This window comes from Eumetopias jubatus, unplaced genomic scaffold, assembly GCF_037043125.1.
Source record: "Eumetopias jubatus isolate StellerSeaLion01/CBP00866 unplaced genomic scaffold, mEumJub1_p1.0 scaffold_10, whole genome shotgun sequence".
Lineage (NCBI taxonomy): Eukaryota > Metazoa > Chordata > Mammalia > Carnivora > Otariidae > Eumetopias > Eumetopias jubatus.
This window is the reverse complement of record NW_028274816.1, coordinates 60,406,438-60,431,841: the sequence shown is the minus strand read 5'-3', so window position 1 is coordinate 60,431,841 and position 25,404 is coordinate 60,406,438. Positions and strand designations below refer to the sequence as shown.

At 39.7% G+C, this 25,404-nt stretch overlaps 2 protein-coding genes across 2 annotated transcripts in view; one reads left to right on the top strand and one right to left on the bottom strand.

Moving 5' to 3' along the window:
* The first annotated feature begins 274 nt into the window (after positions 1 to 274).
* LOC114202951 (uncharacterized) overlaps positions 275 to 25,404 on the top strand; it is a 34,062-nt gene continuing 8,932 nt past the window's right edge. The window contains exons 1-3 of the mRNA XM_028096344.2: positions 275 to 356; positions 2,493 to 2,619; positions 3,398 to 3,493. Of these exons, the coding sequence (XP_027952145.1) occupies positions 327 to 356; positions 2,493 to 2,619; positions 3,398 to 3,493 (253 nt within the window). The 5' untranslated portion in view covers positions 275 to 326. The remainder of the gene's footprint in view (positions 357 to 2,492; positions 2,620 to 3,397; positions 3,494 to 25,404) is intronic.
* Positions 13,120 to 14,008, bottom strand: LOC114202952 (L-lactate dehydrogenase B chain-like). Its single transcript, XM_028096345.2, has one exon. The coding sequence runs from the start codon at positions 13,995 to 13,997 to the stop codon at positions 13,170 to 13,172; it is 828 nt and encodes a 275-aa protein (XP_027952146.1). The 5' UTR covers positions 13,998 to 14,008; the 3' UTR covers positions 13,120 to 13,169.

The window sequence follows — 25,404 nt, the reverse complement described above, 5'->3', positions numbered from 1 at the left end:
CTACATGAGTCCGGGAGGGTCAGATCCGTGCAGCACACAATTCCTAGGCTGTAGCTGAATTTGTGGGCGTCAGTGGGAGGGGAGGCCCCCTGGAAGCAGAGAACGAAAAGTCAGGGATTGGTCTCCAAGTAGGAGCTCAGAGTTTCTGAAAGGCTCCTGACACAAAGGACTAGGAATTTGGGCCTTTTCTGCATTTCAAAGTCCTGCTGTCAGGCCGAGCAGTTTAGAGGTGCAGAGGCTCTGTTGGTGGCTTTAAAGGCATTTTCTCCTGATGCAGCTGTGATTTCTCTACGAATCTCTTCTGAGAAAGAAATCTAGAGGACAACATGAAAGAAGAAGAAATGGCCAGTTCTCAGGTAAGCCTTGCGTTCCAAGTCAGGTGGCGCGTCATGTTTTTCTCCTGAAATTCCATTCATTTAAAAATTGCAAATATTGATTCCTCTAGTTATGATGTTTCTGCTTCAGGTTTTCCCCTAACTTTAAAACATTTTCAAAAAATGACTCAAGATTAAGTCTTTAGACACTTCCCCCCTATGTTCCAGAGCCTTCCTTCCCTTCTCTCCAACCTGTCTTTCAATAGTCTATCAACAACTGTCCCTTTGAATTAAAGCCCTGCAAATATCATAAATATTCCCGTGGTGACAGACCCACAGAGGATGGCGTTGAGTCCAAGATTCCTATTGCTGATGGGCTCTGGCCTTGGATATCAGTCAAGGAAAACATTTCTTATTAGGTTCCATCTGGATGCTTTATGAGCTCTGTGTAGACCAGGAGTAAGAAACTGCATAAATAAACACAATGGATATGAGATCCAGAATAACTCAGAAAGTTTTAGAAAAAAAAGGGGAGCCTTGCCCTTTAGAATGTGAAAAAGATACTCTATTTAAATGTACTAGCTATTACAGAACATGGAAACCTTGTGTGATTGAACTTTGTGTAAGTCCACTGTATTCTCATAATACAATTCATATTCTGATTTACTGTTCCCGGGGCACAAGAACACACCATTAATAATAGGTCCTTAAGTGTGCCTAAGGCACTAATATCAGTTTGTTTCCTTGCAGCTCATGTTACCTTCTTTTACTTGGGTTGATGCTCTCTGACAGATTTCTCCCCTATGAAGTTTGTATTCTCCCCCATTATCATTCTTAAGGATCTTAGATGGATTTACTGAGCCATATGCAGAAACCATCACATTTAAAGTAGAAACTTCTTCCTTCTGAATTTCTCTTGCTTCTAGTTTCTGTTGAGAAGAAAGGTAAAAGAAATGTAGATAAACTGAAATTCACTTTCCAGACGCTTGATATATACTTGCGACAGGCAGAGTATGACATTCCATCAGGAATTCATGACTGCCTTAATGCTTTGCTAGAAGCAGAAAGCAACCAGCTTGACAATAGCCAGACCTCCAGGATCCTGTAAGTCCTCTTTAACATATGAAAATCCCTGCAGAAACTTCCTTTATTTCTACCCCCCAACTTAAAACTATTTTATCAATGGCTTCTCGCAAGGACAGTGTAGGTCCTTCTGCCCAGGGGTCCTGTCCCTGGACTTTAATAAAAACAGCTTTTTGCACCAAAAACGTCTCAAGAATACTTTCTTGACCCTTCACATCACTTTCCACTGGACAATGAAGGCTCTCACCTTTGTGTAGCAGAGATAATGATTTCTAGGACTGGAGGTTCTAAGACCTCCATCTTCTAAGTTTTTATTTTACTCCACACTTAGGTTAACAGAGTTACCTTCTATTTATTTCTTTGTATTTTCAGGCAAAAAAAAAAAATACAAGAATCACTTAACATGTTTGCTTGTATTAAAATCCTGAAGTATAATAGAGTCACAGATAGAAACTACACTAGATGGGCTTGTGACACAAAGGAAACTTGATTTGCAGCCAATAAGGAGATCACAAGGAATAACTTCCAAACAGAGACTCCCAGAGCCAGTGGGGACAGATTCCTTTTACTTAGGGTTCAGATGGAAATTCAGCAAGAGGGGCTTCATCATCTTATGTAGAGCTGGGCATATGGTCACACGTGCACATGAAGACAACATTTCTATACATACTTTGTATGTTATGAAAATGGTGTTTGTGCTGCTCCTTCCGTGGAGATTTTCATATTGTAATGAGGTAAAGGAACTGTTGGTCGCTCCATGGGTTACTCCTTGCTCCATCTACACAGGTATGGGTCAGGGGTTAAGTTCAAACTGGTCGGGCCCAAGTGCTTCCTCATGACCGTCATAACTTTTTGTTGGATAGTTTCTGTTTCCAACACAGGAGACTCTGCCCATGGAGTCCTTTGACTGAAGTAAAAGATAAGGTGGAAAGAGGAGGTTAAGTAAAATGTGGGATAAAAGTTGGTGGTTATAAACAGGTGAGCAGTGAAGGTCAGGTCTTGGGGTCTAGCTGGTGACATTAACACCCTCTTCCATCTTAGGGACCATTGTGAACTCTGCCAGTGGCCACTCGGTAACTGTGGTATTTATTGCAGGGACTGCTGACATTCAGGGATGTGGCCATAGAATTCTCTCAGGAGGAGTGGGGATGCCTGAACCACACTCAGCGGGAATTGTACAGGGATGTGATGTTAGAGAACTACGGACACCTCCTCTTCCTGGGTGAGAATAACTCCTTCCAGACTTCCCAAACCACACTCAGGGTTTTGTTCCTTCCTGTGAAGACTGTATTAGAAGATTCCTCTTTGAATGTTGGGAATTCAGATCCAGGCAGTAAGGGAAATAAGTAGGGGTTTGTAGATGTAGAGAAAAATCTTCATGGTTTAGCTTCCTGTTCCTTAAGAGAACATCATCACTTCTGTAGATGTGCCAGTTGTAAACAGTGAGTGGCAAAAAATGGTACTACCCAGGGGCACCTGGGTGGCTCAGTCGTTAAGCGTCTGCCTTCGGCTCAGGTCATGATCCCAGGGTCCTGGGATCGAGCCCCACATCGGGCTCCCTGCTCCCAGGGAAGCCTGCTTCTCCCTCACCCACTCCCCCTGATCCCTCTCTCGCTGTTGTCTCTGTCAAATAAATAAATAAAATCTTTAAAAAAATAAAAACAAAATGCTTAAAAAAAAAACAAAAGATGTGTGGCTGTTCCAAAAGAATTAACATTTAAAAAAAATGGTACTGCCCACATCTTAAACTGAAATTTTAAGTCCTTATTATTGTATTGGTAGTACTTGAAAGTGGAGGTCATGATGTGAGAATTTGAAACTTCTCCTACATGTTTTTTTTTTTTTTTTCTCCTACATGTTTAGTGGGGGCTGTTGGTCAACAGTGTTTGGGAAATCATTTTCTAGAATTCTACAATGTCCTCTCTTCTCCACTGAGCACAGTAGTGGATTGAAAGTTAGACTCTCCAGTAATACTCCTATTCATTTTTTCTATTAAACAGGTCTTGTTGTGTGGAAGCCAGACCTGGTCCTCTTTTTGGAGCAAGAGAAGCAGCTCTGGGATGTGAAGAGAAAGGAGACAGTAGCCTTCCATCCAGGTAGGTGGGAATGAATGTAGCAGATGACAGAGGTGAGGTCCAAATGTGAAGGAGGAAGACAGACCTTAAAATGTGTTTCAAGTAGCTCTCCTTGAGTGGAAATTTGTTTGAGAAGCCTAGAGTTATTTCTCTCCCTCTCACAGAGGGATATCCGCTATCCAACATTATCAAGCTCTTACATTCTCTAGGGATTCTCCTTCAGCTCCAGTGATGGTCCGTCACATCCGCAGGGAGGGCCAGGGCACTCTCCTTGGAGTGGGGGGGCCTCCACAATCTGATTGCTTCTCCATTGCTGGGAGGGCCTGGGGGAAATCTCACTATTTCTGAGTATCTCTATGCTAAGCCCTTTAGCTTCTGTTTTGCCTCTTGTGAGAAGTGTGTCAGGGTAGCGGTGGGCATATTGTGGTTTGGTGTAGGAATCCCAGAACACGAGAGACAGATATCAGATGTTTTTTGGTTTATGCTTTTCAGTCTTGTGGAGGCTTTAATCTTAATCGTACATAATGGACATTCAGTAAGTTCATCAGATAACAAAACACCTTCCTAAAATGGAAAGTCTACTCCTTTATTTCACTATAAAAGTTCATTTTTCTTTATATCACCTAAAATTAGAAATTTCCACTATGTATTCCATTTCTCAGTGGTGAAATAATTTAATGTATCTATTTGAATCCGAAAATTTCTATGTAAATTAATGCCATTGGGGAGCTAGAACATTTAGAATTCAGAACTTGCAGGCTATAATAAAGTCTGAATTGTTACCTTATTTATTTATAATCACATCATTTTATAATTTTGTATGATATGAAGTTCTTTGACTTTGTGAAGTGTGTTTTCACTTTATTAGTTATATATCAGATTCATCTCTGAATTTTTTACATGAAAATTTGTGATGTGACATGGGCATTTGCTTAGAAGAAGTGTGGTGGATAACTAGCAAAATTCCCATATTTAAAAAAAATCTTGTTTATAAATTCAATTTTATATTTATAGGAAAAATTAACCATTAGTCTTTTCTTCTGCTTTCCTGAGACTATATCTGAATTTAATCCCAAATATTTATTTTTTATAAAGTGATTGCTGGCACATTTTACAATTTTCATGTTGTTTTCCATTTCACAATGAAAGGTTTTTGTTTGGGTGCTTGGTTCTAAAGAATGGCTTATAGCCTTGCATTCTGTGTAAGAGGAGGGACATGTTAATAACATAATACATTTTTTAATGTCTTTTAAGTACGTAGTCATAAAATTTTCCATTAGAGTTCTTTATGTTTGTATTAATGAATATTCTTTACAAGCCTACTGCCAATGAAAGCATGTTAATAATTCAAAATGCTTGTTTTTCATCAGTACACAGTCACAGTTTGAAATTATAGTTACATAGAAGGTTTCCTTTTAAAAATTTACCTATTTTTCGGGGCGCCTGGGTGGCTCAGTCGTTAAGCGTCTGCCTTCGGCTCAGGTCATGATCCCGGGGTCCTGGGATCGAGCCCCGCATCGGGCTCCCTGCTCGGCGGGAGGCCTGCTTCTCCCTCTCCCACTCGCCCTGCTTGTGTTCCTTCTCTCGCTCTCTCTCTCTCTCTCTCTCTGTCAAATAAATAAATAAAATCTTTAAAATAAATAAAAATAAAATAAAATAAAATAAAAATTTACCTATTTTTCAGATAGCAGGAAGGGAAAAATGAAGGGGGGTAAATCGGAGGGGGAGACGAACCATGAGAGACAATGGACTCTGAGAAACAAACTGAGGGTTCTAGAGGGGAGGGGGGTGGGGGGATGGGTTAGCCTGGTGATGGGTGTTAAGGAGGGCACGTTCTGCATGGAGCACTGGGTGTTATATGCAAACAATGAATCATGGAACACTACATCAAAAACTAATGATGTAATGTATGGTGATTAACATAATAAAATTTTTTAAAAATTTCAAATTTTTTGGTTACATTTTGCCTTATTCTGGTTCCACAATTCCATAATAATATGCTTCTTTTTGTATGGGATCTTCCACAACATTTAGTCGAGGTATCATTTTTATCTGTGTATCTTATTATAACATGACAATTGTCAACTTCGTACAATTCAAGACAGTGTGAGTTTAACTTAAATATGAATCAGCTTTATGCCCTTTACTAATTATGTATGTATTTGTACACATACCAGCCATACATATTTGATTGTGACTCATCTTGTGTATTTCTTTCATTGGTTAGTGTTCAGTGAATATTGTATCGTGTAGGTGAATTGTCATAATAATATCATTAATTTCATCACCCCTTCTGAATGTATATTCTCTTTGCGTGAGAGAAACACTTTCTATGAATTGATAGCAATTTTTAAACAGTTTATACCTCTATCGTGTTTACATATTAAGTTTTATCCTTAATTGTGATGTTACACCCATGATATTCTTTGACTCCATTCTCATTCACTTTTGTGTCTTCTGTACATATTTTCATTGTGGTTACCTTGGAAATTGCTTAAAATATGTCAAAGGCATAACAAACAGTTTTAAACTGATATTGTCAATTGCATAGACAACTCTTCTACTTATCATCTCCACCCCTGCACCCACTTTATTTTACTGGTATCACAAATTCTCTTATGTTGTGTACTTATTTACCCAGATTTATTATTTTTATGCTTTTATTTTTTAAAAAATTCTGTAGCAGAAATAAAATGATTTGTGCTACTTCATTACAATACTATAGATTACTGTAATTGGGTAAATATTTATGTTTAGCAGAGAGCTTTATGTTGTCATGTGGTTTCAGGTACTGTTTAGAATCCTTTTATTTCACCTAGAAAGACCTCCTTTAATGTTTCTTGTAGGACAAGTCTTCTGGTAAACTTCAGGGGTTTTTTTTAATTAAGAAAGTCTTCATTTCTACATTCATGGAAATCAGTTTTGCCAGATAAAAGTGTTCTTGGTGGTGATGTTTTGATCTTTCAGTACTTGGATATATTGTCCCTTGCACTTTTTCCTATAAGGTCTACTGTGAATCCCACTACTAACCTCACACAGGAGCGCCTCTTGTACAAGATGAGTTGCTTCTGTCATGCTGTTCCAAAATTCTGTTTTCACTTGCGATTTTCTGTAGGTTAGTTATCAGTGTCACTTGTATTCATGTCTTAACATGTATCCTACTTTAAATTGACTGAACTAGTTGCATTTGTCCCTTTTTTCCAACATATGTGGGAAGTACAAGTCTTTAGTTCTTTGTGTAAACCCCTGGTCACTTTCACTCTTCTCTCCTTTTGGGGTCCCCTTAATGTACATATTGGCCCATGTGTTGATGTTTTTCTCGAGTCACTTAGGCTCTCTCCTTTTCCACATTGTCTTTGGCCCTCTCAGTAGAAAATTTACAACAAAGCGTCTTTAAGTTGTCTGATTCTTCTTCTGCTTGATCAAGTCTGTGACTGACCCCTTGTTGTGTTTTTGAATTCAGTGATTATATTCTTCAGCTCCCAATTTCTGGTTGATTATTGTTATATTTCCTGTCTCTTTGGATTTTTATTTTGGTCATGCATAGTTTTCCTGATAACATTTAGTTACACTATCCATTTTCTCTTCTTTCTCCATTAGCATCTTTGTGATGGTTATTTGATTTCTGTGTCAGGTTATTAAGAGTTCTTTGTCAATTTAGGGCCCGTAATTTTGTTTCTCTGATTGGAACATATTTTTCTATTTCTTTGTATGGCTTGTGATCTTTTGTTGAAATTAGATAATTTTTTAAAAAAGCCTCCTAGCCATGTATTCTGAACTTGGTTTCTACCGGAGAACAGATATTTTAGTAATTTCAGGGGCCTGTCAGACACATTCTATATTCTGTCCATTTGTCTTGTCTCAATTTTTGTAATTCCCCAGTTTAAAAAATTGTAGTTCATGGGGCACCTGGGTGGTTCAGTCGTTAAGCGTCTGCCTTCGGCTCAGGTCATGATCCCAGGGTCCTGGGATCGAGCCCCACGTCAGGTTCCCTGCTCAGCGGGAAGCCTGCCTCTCCCTCTCCCTCTCCCCCTGCTTGTGTTCCCTCTCTCGCTGTCTCTCTCTCTCTCTCTCTGTCAAATAAATAAATAAAATCTTAAAAAAAAAAATTTGTGGTTCACATTAGACCCCATGGTAGCTTCCTCTCTCTGTCCTCAGCTATGCAGTCTCTCCATTGTTTGAACAAATTGCTCACCTTTTCTCTGAGCAACCATTACAGGACATTCAGAGGGTGCTCTCTTTGCTTCTGCCTTCCATGTCATGCATGACAAAAACTATTCCAGCAGGTAGCAGGAAAGAAGCCAGACCAATGAAGCCTTGAACATACAGGTCACTCATTTGTTTGTCTCCTGAGGGGAGTTAAGAGTTTTCTCACAGTGTTGCCGTGGAGTGTCAGGGAGGGTGAGCAGCTTTTGTGGTCAAGTGTCACAAACTTTCCTTGTCTTTTCCATGTGTCTCTTCATTTGTACTTACTTGGGTGTGCTGTGTTCTAAATGCCTTCTGGGGCACTCTAAAAGGTAATTTGGTCCGTTTTTGTCTCCATGATGGAATAAACCCTGGTACTTCCTTTTTCTCCATTGATGATGTACTATAATGTTTATTGATTTTTCACATTAGAATTTTAACGTATATGTATATGAGTACAGTAAGTGGTATAACTTATTTTGTATCTTTTAGTTGTGTCTTTCCGCAACATCATAGGCCTGTTGGGAAAGACAGGCACGGAATATTTATTTTCTGGAGTGATACAGAAAGATGTGGAAGCACTGGCCCTGAGTATTTATACTTAATGAATGACTGGGAAGGTGATGGGGGTAGTGAAGGGCAGGCAGGAAGGATGTTATGATGGGTATAACCCAAGTGGGACAGTTACCATAATGAAATCCTTACTGACAGACCAGATCAAGGATGGAAAACATTCAGGGGAAAAAACCCACCTTAAGTCATTTGCAGAAAAATGTCTTTGAACCCAGGGAATATAATGCATTTTTTCAACATACATATTCTCTGGAATATGAAAATTCTGGAGAGTCACCTAGTCTGTGCTGAAAGTTTCATTCAAACCGTTTCAAATATAATATTGGTGGGGCGCCTGGGTGGCTCAGTCGTTAAGCGTCTGCCTTCGGCTCGGGTCGTGATCCCAGGGTCCTGGGATCGAGCCCTGCGTCGGGCTCCCTGCTCCACGGAGAGCCTGCTTCTCCCTCTCCCACTCCCCCTGCTTGTGTTCCCTCTCTCGCTGTCTCTCTCTCTCTGTCAAATAAATAAATAAAATCTTAAAAAAAAAAAAACCCTCAAATATAACATTGGTTTAGTCATTCACTGATACATTTCTGAATGTTAGACATTTAAAAATAAAGATAAAAATCCCTAATGTGATTGATTTGAGAAGTCCTTTTCAGAGCGTTCATTATTCTCCCGCCGACACATAATCCCTCCTTGTTGCACACTCTCTAAATTTGATTAACTCAAGAGGGTCTTTATCCAAACATCACTGTGGAATACCACAGAATACTTAATTTGGAGCAAGTTTTCATGTGTTGCGAACTTAGGAAGGCCTTTAGTGAGTACTCTATTGTCCATAATTCCCAAGGTATTTATAAAGGAGACAAAACTTACGAATGTAATGAATCTGGGGGAAATGTCAATCAAGTGTCAAATCCTAATAAACATCAGAGAACTCAAGTTTCCAGAGAACCCCAGTAGGAAAATCTTTTCAGAAAGCTCAAATCTTATTGTACCTCATTATATCCTTAATCAAGTGAAAACTTAAAAAGGTAGTAAGTGTGGCAAGCCTCTTAACTAGTCTTCAAAACTCACTCAATAGCAGGTATTTCATAATGGGAAGAAATCTCACAAATGTAAACAACTGGCAAAGTCTTTACCCCTCAAATATTATCAGTATATGGTAATACATAGTAGGGAGAACACAGACAAATTTTTAAAAAATGTGGCAAAGTGTTTAAGCAGAACTATAAACTTTCTGAACATTATAATGTAAAGAATGTGGCAAATTTAATTAATCAGAAGTATTCAACATGAAATTATATATACTGGGGAGATACCTTACAAATGTCAAGAATGGTGGTAAAGTCTTTACCTGGAACTGAACCCTTACTCAACATCAGAGCAAGCATGCTGGATAGAAATGTAACGATTGATAAACAGCCTCTGTTTTTAATATAGGGTTCAGAAAAAAACTTTTATAAGGGATAAAAATGTTAAAGATGCAAATAATTGGCAAAGTGTACAATGGAAAGGCAAATCTAAAATCAGTGAAGGGGTGCCCGGGTGGCTAGCTTTGTTAAGCGTCCAGCTCTTGACTTCCGCTCAGCTCATGATATCAGGGTCTTGGGATCGAGCTCCAGTTTGGACTTGGTGCTAAATGCTTGGTATTCTCTCTGCCTCTCCCTCAGTCCCTCACCCTGTTCTCTCTCTCTCTCTCTCTCTCTCTCTCTCTCTCTCTCGCTACAAAATAAATAAATAAAGCTTTAATAAATAAAGAAAGATCGGGGAATTCACAGCGGAAAGTAGTAAATCAGTACCACTTTTCAGACATGATTCCAAATCGGAGTATTTATTATTGAGAAAAATCCAAATTTAAATGACCTAAATCAATTACATTGTAGCCTTGGACAGTGCAGTCTGAGGGCCACCAACCCCCTCCAGAACTAAAAATCTGTGTGTAATTTATAGTACCCAAACTTAAAACCATTCCTTCTTTGTCATGCAAGTACAGTATTGTTGACCCGAAACCTTACCTAAAACAGTAACTGTTAATCATCCCATTCTTTGTATATTGTACATATTCTCTACAGTATTTTTATAATAAAGTAAGGTGGAGAAAAGAAAATATTAAGGAAATCATAACAAAAAGAACATGTTTACACTGCTGCACTATATTTATAAAAAAAAAAAAATCTGTGTATAAGTAGACCCACAACTGTTCAAACCCATGTTATACAATAGTCAAATGTATTTGTTAATATTCCTGAAAGGATCAAGGTGGGTGGATGTCTGGAGAGGGATAATTAGTTTCACTGTGTCTCTTTTTTTCTTTTGACCATATTTGAGATATTTTGGAGGCAACTATTAGTAATTTTACTCTTAAATCATCTCATGCTAAGCCTTCGGTGCTCGTGGGCATGCAAAATGATTTGATTGTTGCTGTCTCACAGACATGAGGGGTTATCGTATGATGGGAATTCATTCACACCTACTTTCCCACGGGAGATTAAGGACACTGTAATGTCAAATGTACGAAAAACGTCCACGTGGAGATGTTGTTTGTGGTTGACATATAAGAGTAAAATAAGTCATGATGAATTAAGTATACAGGGCATTATTATTTGCATATTAAAGTGAAACAAACACTCTAAATTTTATTTACTTTTATTTTTTAAAGATTTTATTTATGTATTTGACAGAGACACAGCGAGAGAGGGAACACAAGCAGGGGGAGTGGGAGAGGGAGAAGCAGGCTTCCCGCGGAGCAGGGAGCCCGATGCGGGGCTCGATCCCAGGACCCTGGGACCATGACCCGAGCCGAAGGCAGACGCCTAACGACTGAGCCACCCAGGCGCCCCAAACACTCTAAATTTTAAATGTTTTTGCTAGTTGCTGTTTAAGACAAATACGGTGATAGTTTGTTTAAAGCTGAATGTATCTTCATTATAGGAATTTCTGCAAGTCAAGAACATTAGTTATTCAGTTGAAATAACGAAATTTTCACAGATAACTGAGGAATGTATAGCTAACTCTTCTATAAGAGTGTAAAATTATTATAAATCCACATTTACTCAATAATTAGCCTCAGTTTGAAAAGCATCGAAAGCACAACTCAGAGATCATATTAGAGGAGCAAGAATGGTTCTTGAGTGCTTGTGACGGGTATTTTGACCAATGATCATACAATGATTTTGCAATAGTTTGCTTACAATGTGTTTGAAGTCAATATATTTTCACTAAAAACACAAAATGGATTTAATGTGTTAACACTGATGTATATTACATGAAGTGTTATCCTGCACCACCTTTTCCTGCCCCAACATCATCAAGGTTGCCGGTAAACAGACAGATAAAGTACACTTGATCCTTGAACAGCATGGGTTCGGACTGTATGGGTCCACTTATAGTCAGATTTACTTATAGTACAGTACTATGTATTATCTCCCCCTTATTTTCTTAACATTGTCTTTAATTGAGCTTCCTTTTTTGTAGGAATACCAAATATAACACTTATATAAGTATATATATATATACACATATATTTTTTTAAAGACTTATTTATTTATTTGACAGAGAGAGACACAGCAAGGGAGGGAACACAAGCAGGGGGAGTGGGAGAGGGAGAAGCAGGCTTCCCTGCTGAGCCGGGAGCCCGATGAGGGGCCCGATCCCAGGACCCTGGGATCATGACCTGAGCCGAAGGCACTTAACGACTGAGCCACCCAGGCACCCCTATATAAGTATATATTAATTGACTGTTTTTGCTAAGGTTTCTTTTGAACAGTAAGCTATCAAGTGTTGGGGAGTCAAAGTTACAAACATTTTCAACTGCATGGGGTTGGATACACTGTACCCCTGCATTATTCAAGGGGCACTTGTTAAAGCCGTGGGATGGTGTCATTAATAATGTTTTTTCCCAGTGACCCTAAATCTCAAATTATTTGAGATTAATTTTCTCCACGGTTTATGGATTCTATCTTTTCTTTCTTTTTGAACTGCTACGGCATTATGTTGTTTTTGATAAGGATGATGTGGAAGTATTATTGAGAGTGTAGCTAAACAATTTCTTGATGCTGCTGATTTGGATTCCAGTTCGTGTAACCAGACTGCCTGCAGGGGATTTGAACTGAATGTAGATCCACCCAACAGCAAATACATTAGATAAAAGCCCCCACAATCATAGGCAAAAGTAAGTTCCGGTATGACTTCCCAGTAGTCTTTGTGAAAAAGTGTCCACTCCCAGTATATTTACCATAAGCATCCCTTAAAGAAGACCCCACACAGTTTACCATACTCTACTCATTTTGGTTTGAATTGTGCATTCTAGACTTGGCCCCAGGAACTCCAAAGCACACCAGCCATGGACCCTAAGAAAGACATCTGCTCTAGATCCTGCCTGGGGGAGGTGCATTGTGGTCAACATGAAATTGTTCTTAACCCTTTTAATGTTGTCCTTCTTGATCTCTGTGGTCCAAGGGGTGTTTCAGCCTCACCCTTGAGTACTGCGATTTGCCCACTGATGTCTTATGTGAAAGTTGCTAATTGAGCTTATGAGAATTACTAAAGTGTGAACTACGTATTTCACCATCTTTGGTTTTTTTAGAGGGAGGGAGAGAAAGGTGGGGCAGGTTAGATGCCCAGCATGGAGGAGGATGTGTGAGCCTGATGTGGGGATTGATCCCACAATCCAGAGATTATGACCTGAGCCTAAATCTAGAGTGGGACACTTAACTAAGTCACCCAATACCCCCCCTTTTACCATCTTTTTTTTTTCACACTGCAATAGTTAATTTTATTTGTTCAAGGGCTCATATTGCAAGCATTAAACCAAGCATGGGCTTTGATTTTGTGAGCCCAGATTCACATATTTAGGAAGATAAAAGCAAACTGTGATCCATGTATATGGATGAAACTAAAGGCTCACAGTTAATCACATCATAGTTTTAAATTTCTACAGCCTAGAAGCCAGAAGTCACAGATCTTTTAGGTCTTTCTGGATGTCCCACAAGGTATCTGCACTTTTCTTGAGCTGGGCAACCCCATCATCCTTCAGCTTCTGGTTGATCACACTGGTTAAGCCCCGAGCGTTCAGGATACACGGAAGGCTCAGGAAGACTTTGTTCTCAATGCCATACATCCCCTTCACCATTGTTGACACTGGATGAATCCTGGATAGATTTTTCAACATGGATTCAATGAGATCAGCCACACTTAATCCAATAGCCCAGCTGGTATATCCTTTTAGCTTGATGACTTCGTAGGCACTTTCCACTACTATCTTACACACTTCCTTCCAATTTTCACTGTCGTTGTCTGTTCCCATTTCTGGATTCAGTTCCTGAAGAGAAGCGCCTGCCACATTCACTCCACTCCACACAGCCACACTTGAATTGCCATGTTCTCCCAAAATCCATCCATGGCAGCTGCTAGGATGAATGCCAAGTTTTTCAGCCATAAGATAGCGAAATCTAGCAGAATCCAGATTACACCCACTTCCAATTACACGGTGCTTGGGTAGTCCACTTAGTTTCCAGGTAACATATGTGAGAATATCCACTTTATCTGCCACAATTTTAGGTGTCTGAAGAAATAAGCTCCCATGTTGTAGATCCATCATTTCTCCTTTGAGTTTATCTTGTAAAACATCCACAAGGGCAAGTTCACCAGCCAGAGACTTTCCCAGAATGCTGATGGCACACGCCATACCAACTTGTCCAACACCAACTACAGTGATCTTATCGTTTGGGATGGTTGTCTCTTCTGCAACTGGTGCAATCAGTTTTTCCTTAAGAGTTGCCATTGTGCCCAGAGAGAACCCGCGGGGAGAGTTGCGCAAAGAAGACAATGTTAGCTGCGTGTCCCCCTTTTTACCATCTTAATGATGTCAACCCTCTGTGATGGTTTTAATGACTCATGAGCAAAAAGTAAATGTTTCCCTATATACATGTATTTATATGTGTGTGTATAAATATGCACACACATATACATAGATTATGCTTGTCATTCTCCAATTAGAATATTGAAATAGTGTACATTTAGATATTGAAGTATAATACTATGAGTAACAAAAACAACTTTACGTTTTTATGATATTGAGGAGTTTGACAAACTTATTGTTTTTTGTTTTGTTTTTTATTCTTCCATAGATAATTTAATTTTTTAATTTTTTAAATTTAAATTCAATTAATTAACATAAAATGTAATATTGGTTTCCGAGGTAGAGGTCAGTGATTCATGGGTCTTATATAATACCCGGTGCGCATTACATCACATGGCCTCCTTTATGTCCATCACCCCCAGTTACCCCATTCTCCACCCCACTCCCCTCCAGCAACCCTCAGTTTGTTTCGTTTGATTAAGAGTCTCTTATGGTTTGTCTCCCTCTCTGGTTTTGTCTTGACTTATTTTTTCCTCTCTTCCCATATGATCCTCTGTTTTGTTTCTTAAATTCCACACATCAGTGGGATCCTATGATAATTGTCTTTCTCTGATTGATTGATTTCTCTTAGGATAATACCTTCTAGTTCCATCCACATCAATGCAAATAGCAAGATTTCATTTTTTGATGGCTGAGTAATATTCCATTGTGTGTGTGCGCGCGCGCGCATGCGCGCGCGCGTGTGTGTGTGTGTCACATCTTTATCCATTCATCTGTGAATGGACGTCTGGGCTCTTTCCATAGTTTGGCTATTGTGGACAGTGCTGCTATAAACAATGGGGTGCACATGCCCCTTTGGATCACTACATTTGTACCTTTAGAGTGCAAATGTGCAACTGTTGGATTGTAGGGTAGCTCTATTTTCAACTTTTTGAGGAAATTCCATACTGTTTTCTAAAGTGGCTACATCACCTTGCATTCTCACCAACAGTGTAGGAGGGTTCCTCTTTCTCTGCATCCTTGCCAACATCTGTCGTTTCCTGACTTGTTAATTTTAGGAATTCTGACTGGTGTGAGGTGGTATCTCATTGGGGTTTTGATTTGCATTTCCCTGATGCTGAGTGATGTTGAGCACTTTTTCATGTCTGTGTTGGCCATTTGTATGTCTTCTTTGGAGAAATGTCTGTTCATGTCTTCTACTCATTTCTTGATCGGATTATTTGTTCTTTGGGTGTTGAGTTTGGTAAGTTCTTTATAGATTTTGGATACTAACCCTTTATCTGATACATCATTTGCAAATATCTTCTAGTATTATGTTGGTTGTCTTGGTTTTGTCAACTGTTTCCTCTGCTGTGCAAAAGCTTTTTATCTTGATGAAAACCCAATAGTTCATTTTTTACTTTGTTTCCCTTGCCTTTGGAGACGTGTCTAGCAAGAAGTTGCTGTGGCCGAGGACATAAAGGTTGCTGCCTGTGTTCTATGATTTTGGTGGATTCATGACTTACATTTAGGTCTTTCACCCTTTTTGAGTCTACTTTTGTGTACAGTGTAAGGAAATGGTCCAGTTTCATTCTTCTGCATGTGACTGTCTAATTTTCCCAACACCATTTGTTGACGAGACTGTCTTTTTTCCATCGGATAATTCTTTCCTGCTTTGTCGAAGATTAGTTGACCATAGAGTCGAGAGTCCATTTCTGAGTTCTCTATTCTGTTCCATTGATCTGTGTGTCTGTTTTTGTGCCAGTACCATACTGTCTTGATGATGACAGCTTTGTAATAAAGCTTGAAATCTGGAATTGTGATGCCGCCAGTTTTTGTTTTCTTTTTCAACATTCCTTTGGCTATTCGGGGTCTTTTTAGGATTATTTGCTCCAACTCTGAAAAAAGTGGATGGTATTTTGATAGGGATTGCATTGAATATGTAGATTGCTCTAAGTAGCATAGATATTTTAACAAAATTTGGGGCGCCTGGGTGGCTCAGGTCATGATCCTGGAGTCCCGGGATCGAGTCCCGCATCAGGCTCCCTGCTGCTCAGCAGGGAGTCTGCTTCTCCCTCTGGCCCTCCCCCCTCTCATGTGCTCTCTCTCTCTCTCATTCTCACTCTCTCAGATAAATAAATAAAATAATCAAAAAAAAAAAGATATTTTAACAAAATTTGTTCTTCCAAAACATGAGCATAGAACATTTTTCCATTTCTTTGTGTCTTCCTCAATTTCTTTCATGAGTGTTCTATAGTTTTCTAAGTACAGATCCTTTGCCTCTTTTTTTTTTCTTTAAAATTTTTTATTGTTATGTTAATCACCATACATTACATCCTTAGTTTTTGATGTAGTGTTCCAGATCCTTTGCCTCTTTGGTTGGATTTATTCCTCAGTATCTTACAGTTTTGGGTGCAGTTGTAAATGGGATCAACTCAAAGACAACTTAATTTGTCTTTCTTCTGTCTCATTGTTACTGTATAGAAATGCAACGGATTTCTATACATTGATTTTATATCCTGCCACTTTGGTGAATTCCTGTATGAGTTCCAGCAATTTTGCCGTGGTGTCTTGGGTTTTCCGCACAGAGTATAAATGTCATCTGCAAAGAGTGAGAGTTTGAATTCTTTTTTGCCAATTCTGATGCCTTTTATTTCTTTTTGTTGTCTGGTTGCTGAGGCTAAGACTTTTAGTAATATGTTGAACATCAGTGGTGAGAGTGGACATCCCTGCCGTGTTCCTGATCTTAGAGGAAAAGCTCTCAGTTTTTCCCCATTGAGAATGAAATAAAAATCTTAAAAAAAAAAAAAACTAATTTCTACTTGTTTATATTTTAATTCTTTTATTTCTCCAGAAAGGCATTCTCTAGTGTTTTCTATGCTCTTTTCAAGCCCAGCTAGTATCTTTATAATCGTTATTCTGAACTCTAGTTCTGGCATCTTACTTATGTTCATACTGATTAGGTCCCTGGCAGTCAGTACTGCCTTTTATTCTCTTTTTTGCAGTGAATTTTTCTGCCTTGTCATTCTTGCAGAAAGTGGTCGCTTTTCTATTTGTATAGTTGCAGCTATTCTTTTCTTAGATCTCTGGTTGAGTTCACAGGTGTTCAGAATGATTTGATAGCTTTCTAGCTGAATTCCCAGGACCAGACAAAACTAAGGTCTCTTACTCTTCCACCATCTTGGACTCAGTCCCCCAAACTCCTCTAGTGTTAAAGATTTTTCTATATAATGTTTATATTGCCATGCTGGTTGTTTGATTGGTCATCACTACATGGGGTGTTTTCTTTTTTTTCTTCCAGTTATTTCCTTCTGTTTTAGTTATAGCTCTACAAAAACTCCAGTGCAATATATTCAAGCAACAGTTAGTGTTACTAGGAATATTTGGTTTATTTATATTTAATATTCTAATGGTGATATTGGTATTTGAATTTACCAACTTTTATGCTTTTCCTTACACCCAATCATTTTTTTTATTACTTGTTTCTTATGTCTTCCTGTTTACATTTTAAGAAAATAATTCTACATTTCATTCTTTTTCTGTAAATTTTGTATACTCAGTATCATATTGCTTTAGCGAAAAATTAAAGTTTTTTTTAAAAAGAAACATGCTTTTTAAACCTAGTCACAGTGTGAAATTACGTCCTGCCTTAATTTCAAGTTGTCGATATATGCACATTATGATATTTATTTACATCTATTTTTAATGATAAGGATTTTTTAAAAAAATAATGTAATATGTTGAAATCATAAGTAAGGAGCTCAAGAGAATTTCACAAACTGATCCCATCTCTAAGCCACTGAGATCACGAAACAGGATGTTGTTTGTCGTGTTGAGCTCCTCAGTAACTTTCCCCAAAGCTAGGCAGTCCTTTAATATATAAGGCAAGAGATTGCTGTCCTCACTTTTGAACTTTATGTAAAAGTAATCAGGCAGTGGGAGCTCTTTTGTATTTGGCTTCTTTTCTTTCCATCATTTGTGAATTTATCTGTATTTACCACAGGTTATTATGCCTCATTCATTAGAATGGATGGGTCCAATTCCATTGTGAATATCACCCGACTGCATCATTCTACTGTTACTGAGTAGGTGGATGGTTCTCAGTATGGAACTGTCATGAATAGTCCTGGCATGTAAAATGTATAATTTGTCTTTTAGTGATATGCACAAATGTGTGCTGGCAATTTATGTGGGACTGAATTGTTGGTAAATATGTTTAGATATTTTCAGCTTTAATAGATACTAGCAAACACTTTGCCAAAATCTTTGTACCAGTTTTCCCACCACCAGCAGTGTACCGGATTTCTGACTTGTCCACATACTTTACCAAAACTTGGTTTTTTATGCAGTTCTTTTACGGTAGTCTTCTGGTTGGTGTGTGATGTTACCAAGTCGTGGTTTTATTTGCTTTTTTGTTGTTTGTTACTTCCTGTTCGTATGGAGTTTGGTTAACCTTTGGATAATCTCTTTTTCAAAGTGTCTAGTGGGTTATTGTGCCCATTTTTTTTCTGTTGTGATAGCTTTCTCTTCTGGCTTTGTAGTTTTGTCTATATCCTAAGAACGAGTCCTTTGTCTCCTCTCTCACCCTACCTCTATTTCTATGTCTTGAGCTTGTAATGCAGAGTAGTTCTTAACTGCAGTGTAATCCAGTTTGTCAGTTCACCCTTTATGGTTCTGTTTTTATCATTTGTAGAAATCTTCCCTTATACCAAGACCTCAGAGACAGAATCCTTTGTGTTTTTCTAAAGACATCATTACGTTTACAATTCTGTTCTGAAACCTATTAAAAATCAGTGTGTTGCGTGTTTTGTGTATTGACGGAGGCTTTCTGTTTTTCTTTTTTTCCTATCAGATTAGCTAACAAATTGAAATGTATTCTGAAAATATTGTATTGTGCTCTTTTCATTTGTTTGTACAAGTCTTCATATGCATTAACACCATCACAATCTTGGATCAGGCTTCTCCTGTGATTTCTCTCCATCTTTTCCTGCCTCTAGTGATGTTTAGCCATCTCACAGGACCACACACTCAATGTCAGTTTTGATGTCAAAGACCTTCCATGGGCATCTTTGCTCTGGTGAATGATCATTTCAATATTCCCATAGCAGAATGGCTTTCAGGGGCTTGGCAATAGAAGTCTTCTTCTTGTTATACACTGTAGCTGGAATTGTGGCAGTCTGGTAGCTGTTTTATCATTATCGCTCTCTTTAGGTCACTGGAGATAAGTTCTATCAGTTTTATCACCAAATATGAGTATAGTCAACTCACTGGTCATTGTCTCTAAATAAGTCCCACCCATAGTGACAGCTTTTGGGTGAAAAGATTTCTGCCGTGATTCTGGATGCACACCTCTTTCATATGTTTACAGAGTAGCCAGGGGTGTGTCCACTGTGGTACACTGTGGGTCTTTGGTGTCTTGCAGACCATTCAGATTAGCTGTATGGACCACTGGTTGGAAGGAGCTTAAAGTCAAAGCTTCCAGGTACGTTGAGTTTTTTGTTTTTTTTTTAAGATTTTTATTCATTTATTGAGAGAGAGAGAGAAAGAATGGTAGAGAGAGCACGAGAGGGAAGAAGGTCAGAGGGAGAAGCAGACTCCCCGCCGAGCAGGGAGCCCGATGTGGGACTCGATCCCGGGGCTCCAGGATCATGACCTGAGCCGAAGGCAGTCGCTCAACCAACTGAGCCACCCAGGCGCCCTGGTACATTGAGTTTTTAATTTTCCTCTGTATATCACTGCCAAATGAGCAGCAGAGCAGCAAAAAGGAAAATGAATTTTGGATACTGTCATGAATATCAGAAGAAAATCATACATTTGCTGTGTACAGCATTGTTATTATTCCTTGAAATCATGCTGTGAACTCATGACTTGGAGCAGTGTTTCCTTGATTTTCCTCAGGTACAGGCACACAGAGTAAGTCGTGTGCATTCCTAGGCTCAACATTTCCTCCAGATCTTCACCTAAATTCAGCACAATCCAAAGTATTTTTATCCTTGTGACCAACACTGTTTCATTTTACACAGTCTTGTCCAGCTTTTAAGTCTGTGTTGCTCTTTTTAATATTTTCCATTGATGGTTGGTGAATACCTCTGCCCTAATTCCTATGTGTTTCCCAATTCTCTGCCCTTTTTTTGTAATGAGCCATGATTCCACTATATCCAGGATGCGCTTTGCCCAGATAAGGAGTACAAAATACTCTCATCTTTTCAGATAACATGTAAATTCTATGCTTTTGCACAGTTTAGTTTTTTGTTTTTTGTTTTTTACCATGTCCTTTAGAAAGCTCACTATATAAATTTAAAGTAAACCCTCATGGGTATTGGGATTTTTTTTTTACCTAGTTGAATGCAAGACCCACGGAGACATTACAGAAGTGAAAGTTACAGCTCACTCAATTCTTCTGTATTGTATCCTGCCTTTCACAACCTTGCAAAATATTTCCTGAAGTAAATTGAATAGATTTTATCCCAGATCCCGTGTCAGGTTATGAATGTTTAATGGGGTGGTGTACATATGGAAAAATTAGACTGGAGCCCAGCTGGTATCATACTGACTGGTGGATATTGTTGGGAGATGACTCTCTATGAGTTACATTTTCTCCATGTGTTATGGATAGATGATTTGAACGTTTTTATTCTAATTGTCTTTCCATTTATGTTTGTGTATTAAAACACTTGGGGATATAGTGATAGTATCTTGCCCTTGGGTAGAAGACAGGTGTGTTTATTGTACAGGAAAATGTATGTCTCCTTCCATGACAAAAGTCTGGGCAGATAGGCTAGATGTTCCGTTAAGATATTGTGGTTTCCTGTGCTCAGAGTCTCACAGATGTGGCACAAACCCACTCCATGTCCAGCAGCTACCTGTAGGAATTGTGGGTGGGAGGCTGGCAAGTGAAATTAGCGTGATCAAGATGTTGATGATGTTTGCTGTGTCATGAGCAATGGCCTTTGGTCTTCAGTCTAGGAGTCTTCTGTCTTCTGCCAGCAGTGGAAAATTGTTAGAGGCCAACTTATTACATTTATAGAATGTGTGTAATCTTGGACTTTTTATAGGTCTTAAGATTATCCATGGACTTTATTCAAAACAAAATAGACATTCATGGGTGTGTTGTTGCTTTTGTTTGTTCATTTGTTTTGTTTTTCGTTGTACATATTAGTGAAATCCTATGGTATTTGTCTCTGACGTATTTCATGTAGCATGATACCTTCTAGGTCTGTCCAGGTTGTAACAAATAGCTAGAAACAACAAAAAAAGCAGAAACAGACCCATAAATACAATGAACAACCTGCTGGTTACCAGAGTATACCCCAGTGGTAGGATGAGCAAAATAGGTAAAGGGTAATGGGAAGTACAGAGTTTTAGTCATGGAATTAATGAGTCATGGGGATAAAAGATATAGCATAGGGAATACATTCAATGCTATTATAATAACATTGTGTAGTGACAGACAGTAGCTTACTTGTTGTGAGCATTATAGAACCTATAGAGTTGTGAAATCACTGTTGTACACCTCAACTGATGTAATATTGTATGTCAGTTATGATTTTTTTTGTCAGTTATACCTTAATAGAAAACAAAACAGAGGGACGCCTGGGTGGCTCAGTCGTTAAGCGTCTGCCTTCAGCTCAGGTCATGATCCCAGGGTCCTGGGATTGAGTCCCACATCGGGCTCCCTGCTCCACAGGGAGGCTGCTTCTCCCTCTGCCTGCCGCTCCCCCCTGCTTGTGTGCTCACTTGCTCTCTCTGTCTCTCTGACAAATAAATAAAAAAAGAAAAGAAAATAGACACAGATAGGTTGAGCTACTTTGTTAAGAAGTTGCATGTAGGGCGCCTGGGTGGCTCAGTTGGTTAAGCATCTGCCTTCCTCTCAGGTCGTGATCCCAGGGTCCTGGGATCGAGTCCCACATCAGGCTCCCCCTGCTCTGAGGGGAGCCTGCTTCTCCCTCTGCCTCTGTCTGCCACTCCCCCTGCTTGTGCTCTCGCTCTCTCTCTCTCTGTCAAATAAATAAATAAAATCTTTAAAAAGAAAAAAAAGTTGCATGTAAAGAAAGCTAACCTACTCTCCAAATGCAGCGAATCCTAGGTATTCATAGTAGGATATAGAGTTAGGATGGCAAATTTCTAGGTGCCACAATGGAGAAAACGTAAATTATGGAGAAACGAGAGTATACAGGAGAGAAGAGAATGTGGCCAGCAGGGTGCAGAAGTGAATAGGACATAGAAGAGCCTGGAGTCCTCAAAGGCTGAGCAGCCCAAGGAGATAAAAGGAAGAGCAATAATTTTTTTTTTTTTAAGATTTTATATATTTATTTGACAGAGACAGCAAGAAAGGGAACACAAGCAGGGGGAGTGGGGCAGGGAGAAGCAGGCTTCCCGCCGATCAGGGAGCCCGACCTGGGGCTTGATCCCAGGACCCTGGGATCATGACCTGAGCCGAAGGCAGACGCCTAATGACTGAGCCACCCAGGCGCCCAAGAACAGTAATTTCTATGAGAGTTTCTTCAGTTGTTTTCCCTGCAATGTGCTCTCTCTTATCTCTCACCATTAAAGTGTATATTATAATGGCCACATATCTCATGAAGCCTTCTCTGTTTAAGTGCTGTCTTGTGGGGACACTGGAAAATGCAACTGATTTTTCTGCCCATGTTCATTTTAGGCAAGGTCGGTTTTTAGAAGGAAGCCAGAGATGCAAACTGAAGAGATCCTGTACCCTGAAGAAGTGGGCATTAGTAAAAGTATAGGGAAAACTTGGTATTTTTACAAAGCTGTGTAATCTGTGAGGTCCAAGCTAAGAAATCCAGCAATGAACCAGGACCATACTGTTCCTGCATTACTTGTCAAAGTGGGGACTGTTTCCGAGAATATGTTTGGCATGGTGACAGGAAGAAGGAGAAATAAAAGGAGCCCCAGAGAGGAGTGGCGGATCCTGTTCACCCTGCAGGAGTGACATTAGGTTGAATGAAAAGTGAAGGGAGGGAAGGACTCCAGGCCCACCTGTTTGGTCCTCTTCCCTAAGTTGAGAGACTCTTTGAAACTGTTCATCTTCTCTGATGCAGACCTGGAATTTTGTGTGGAGCGTACATTCTCAAGGTTTGACTGCCCGGAACTGGTAGTGTGCTTCAGATTACAGAAGTATTTTTTGTTTTTGTTTTAAGTATACTTAGTGCTCTTCATTGAACTGAAGCTGGATTCCATGCAGCCTTGATTCAGTCTCTTGGTTCCCATGTGAGGTGTGCCGCCTCCTTGTTTTTCTCCACCACCTAGAAAGGAATCATTTTTATCATTCTTTGGTTAAACCTGAGAGATAAATGAGGTAAGGGAGCCATGGATTCAGCTCTGGTGTTAAATGAACTTTGCCTATTCTTCCTCCACTTGACTAGATCAGTACCTTTGTACAGAGAGTTTCTTTGCTATGGGCACTCTCAGGAAAGAATAGAACATCATCCTTGAGAGAAAAAAAATGACATAGGTCAGTGTAATGACTAGGACTTCTGTGACAACTCCCAGTCCGTCACTGTCGCAGTGGAGAAATCCCACAGTGTTTCAGGAACCCTGGAGGATGTTACTAAGTGAGGGCAGGGTACCTGCAGGAGATGAGAGTTCCAGAATTCTTTTATTTTTTTTTTTAAGATTTATTTGGGAGAGAGAGAGATAGCATAAGCAGTGGTGGGGCAGGATGGGGGGGTGGATATATAATCTCAAGCAGACTCCGCAATGAGTGCAGAGCCCCATTTAGGGCTCAGTCTCATGACCCCGAGATCACAACCTGAGCCAAACCCAAGAGTTAGACACTCAACCAACTCTGCCACCCAGGCGCCCTCATTCCACAAGTCTTATACATCAGTTAACCTCCCATGTTAGGGTCTCTGGACCAAGCCTGTGTGTTTGAGCTGATCAGAATGCAAAGAGGACCCTGTGAAAGCCTGTGATTACCCACAAAACAAAGCTTAAATACTTAATACTCTACTATAAATTACAGTGTATGGGTCCAATATGTGGCTTGATATTTGAATAAAATGGATGTTTTCATGTTTACATTTAGATTATGATTTACTTAGCTGTTGTTCTGGACATTTATTTTACAGCACTTATTATGCTTCCTTTGGGGAACGTTTCGTACCTGACACCAATGTGACCCATTACAGGTTCATGTACTTCATTTCCTCTGTCCTGTATGTCAGATTCCTCCACTACAAGATTAATAATTTTTCTCGGGGCGCCTGGGTGGCTCAGTCGTTAAGAGTCTGCCTTCGGCTCAGGTCATGATCCCAGGGTCCTGGGATCGAGCCCCACATCAGGCTCCCTGCTCCGCGGGAAGCCTGCTTCTCCCTCTCCCACTCCCCCTGCTTGTGTTCCCTCTCTCGCTTTGTCTCTCTCTGTCAAATAAATAAAATCTTTTTAAAAAAGATGAATAATTTTTCTCATTTATTATCATGTACCTTGGGAGGATTTACTGAAAGATGTGCATTAATCATCTCATTTAATCTGGAAACTCCCTTCTCTGTTTCACTTTGTAGTCAGCTTTGAAAATGAAGGCTCTCGCCTGTGTTTACTGGCAATAGCAGAGATTGTAAGTCAGTCAGCATAGGTCCTCCAAGTTTCCATTCTATTACACACTCATGTCACAGACCAACTCTTCCTTAGCATTTCTCTGTTGCTCTGTGGAAGGAAAGTATGCATCATATATGTCCCATTGCCCTAAAATTGTAAAATATAACTTAGTACAGAGGTAAATGAGCAAAAACTTAAACAATACGTATCTCATTTTTTTTTTTTTTAACACTGGCTCAGTTTTATTATCGGTGGTAACCAGTATTTAAGCACCAATGAAAACAGGTGAGCAGCGAGTACCCCGGGGCCAGTACAGGCAAACAATTATGCCCCCCAAACAAAGTAGCCACTACTGCCCAAATCATGCCCCTAGGGAAGGACACACTGCCTAAAATGGGACTCTCTTTTGGACTCAGCCCCTGGCACAAAGTGCTGCATGGTCTGCACTACCATGGAAAGCTGGTTAAGCAAGGAGGCAGTGGAAATTTGCAGGACAGAGTCTTCGGCAGTTACTTTGATCAGCAGGTCACTGCCAGTCACTGTGAGCTCCGTCTGAACGGCCCCGTGGAAGGGTTCGGCACCTGAGGTCAGGTACTGGCAGGCCACCTCCGCATCCATGTAGCACAGGAAAGGCACTGTAAGGGTGAACTCCAACACTTGGTTTCCTGAGGCTTTGCCTGAGGCCAAAGCCAAGGCTGAAGCCTCTTCACCCTGCCTTGGGGAAAACGATGCCCCCTCGACCTGGGGAGCTCTTCCAGCCACTGTGGGCTCGGCTGCGGTGCTGCCCCAGCCTCCA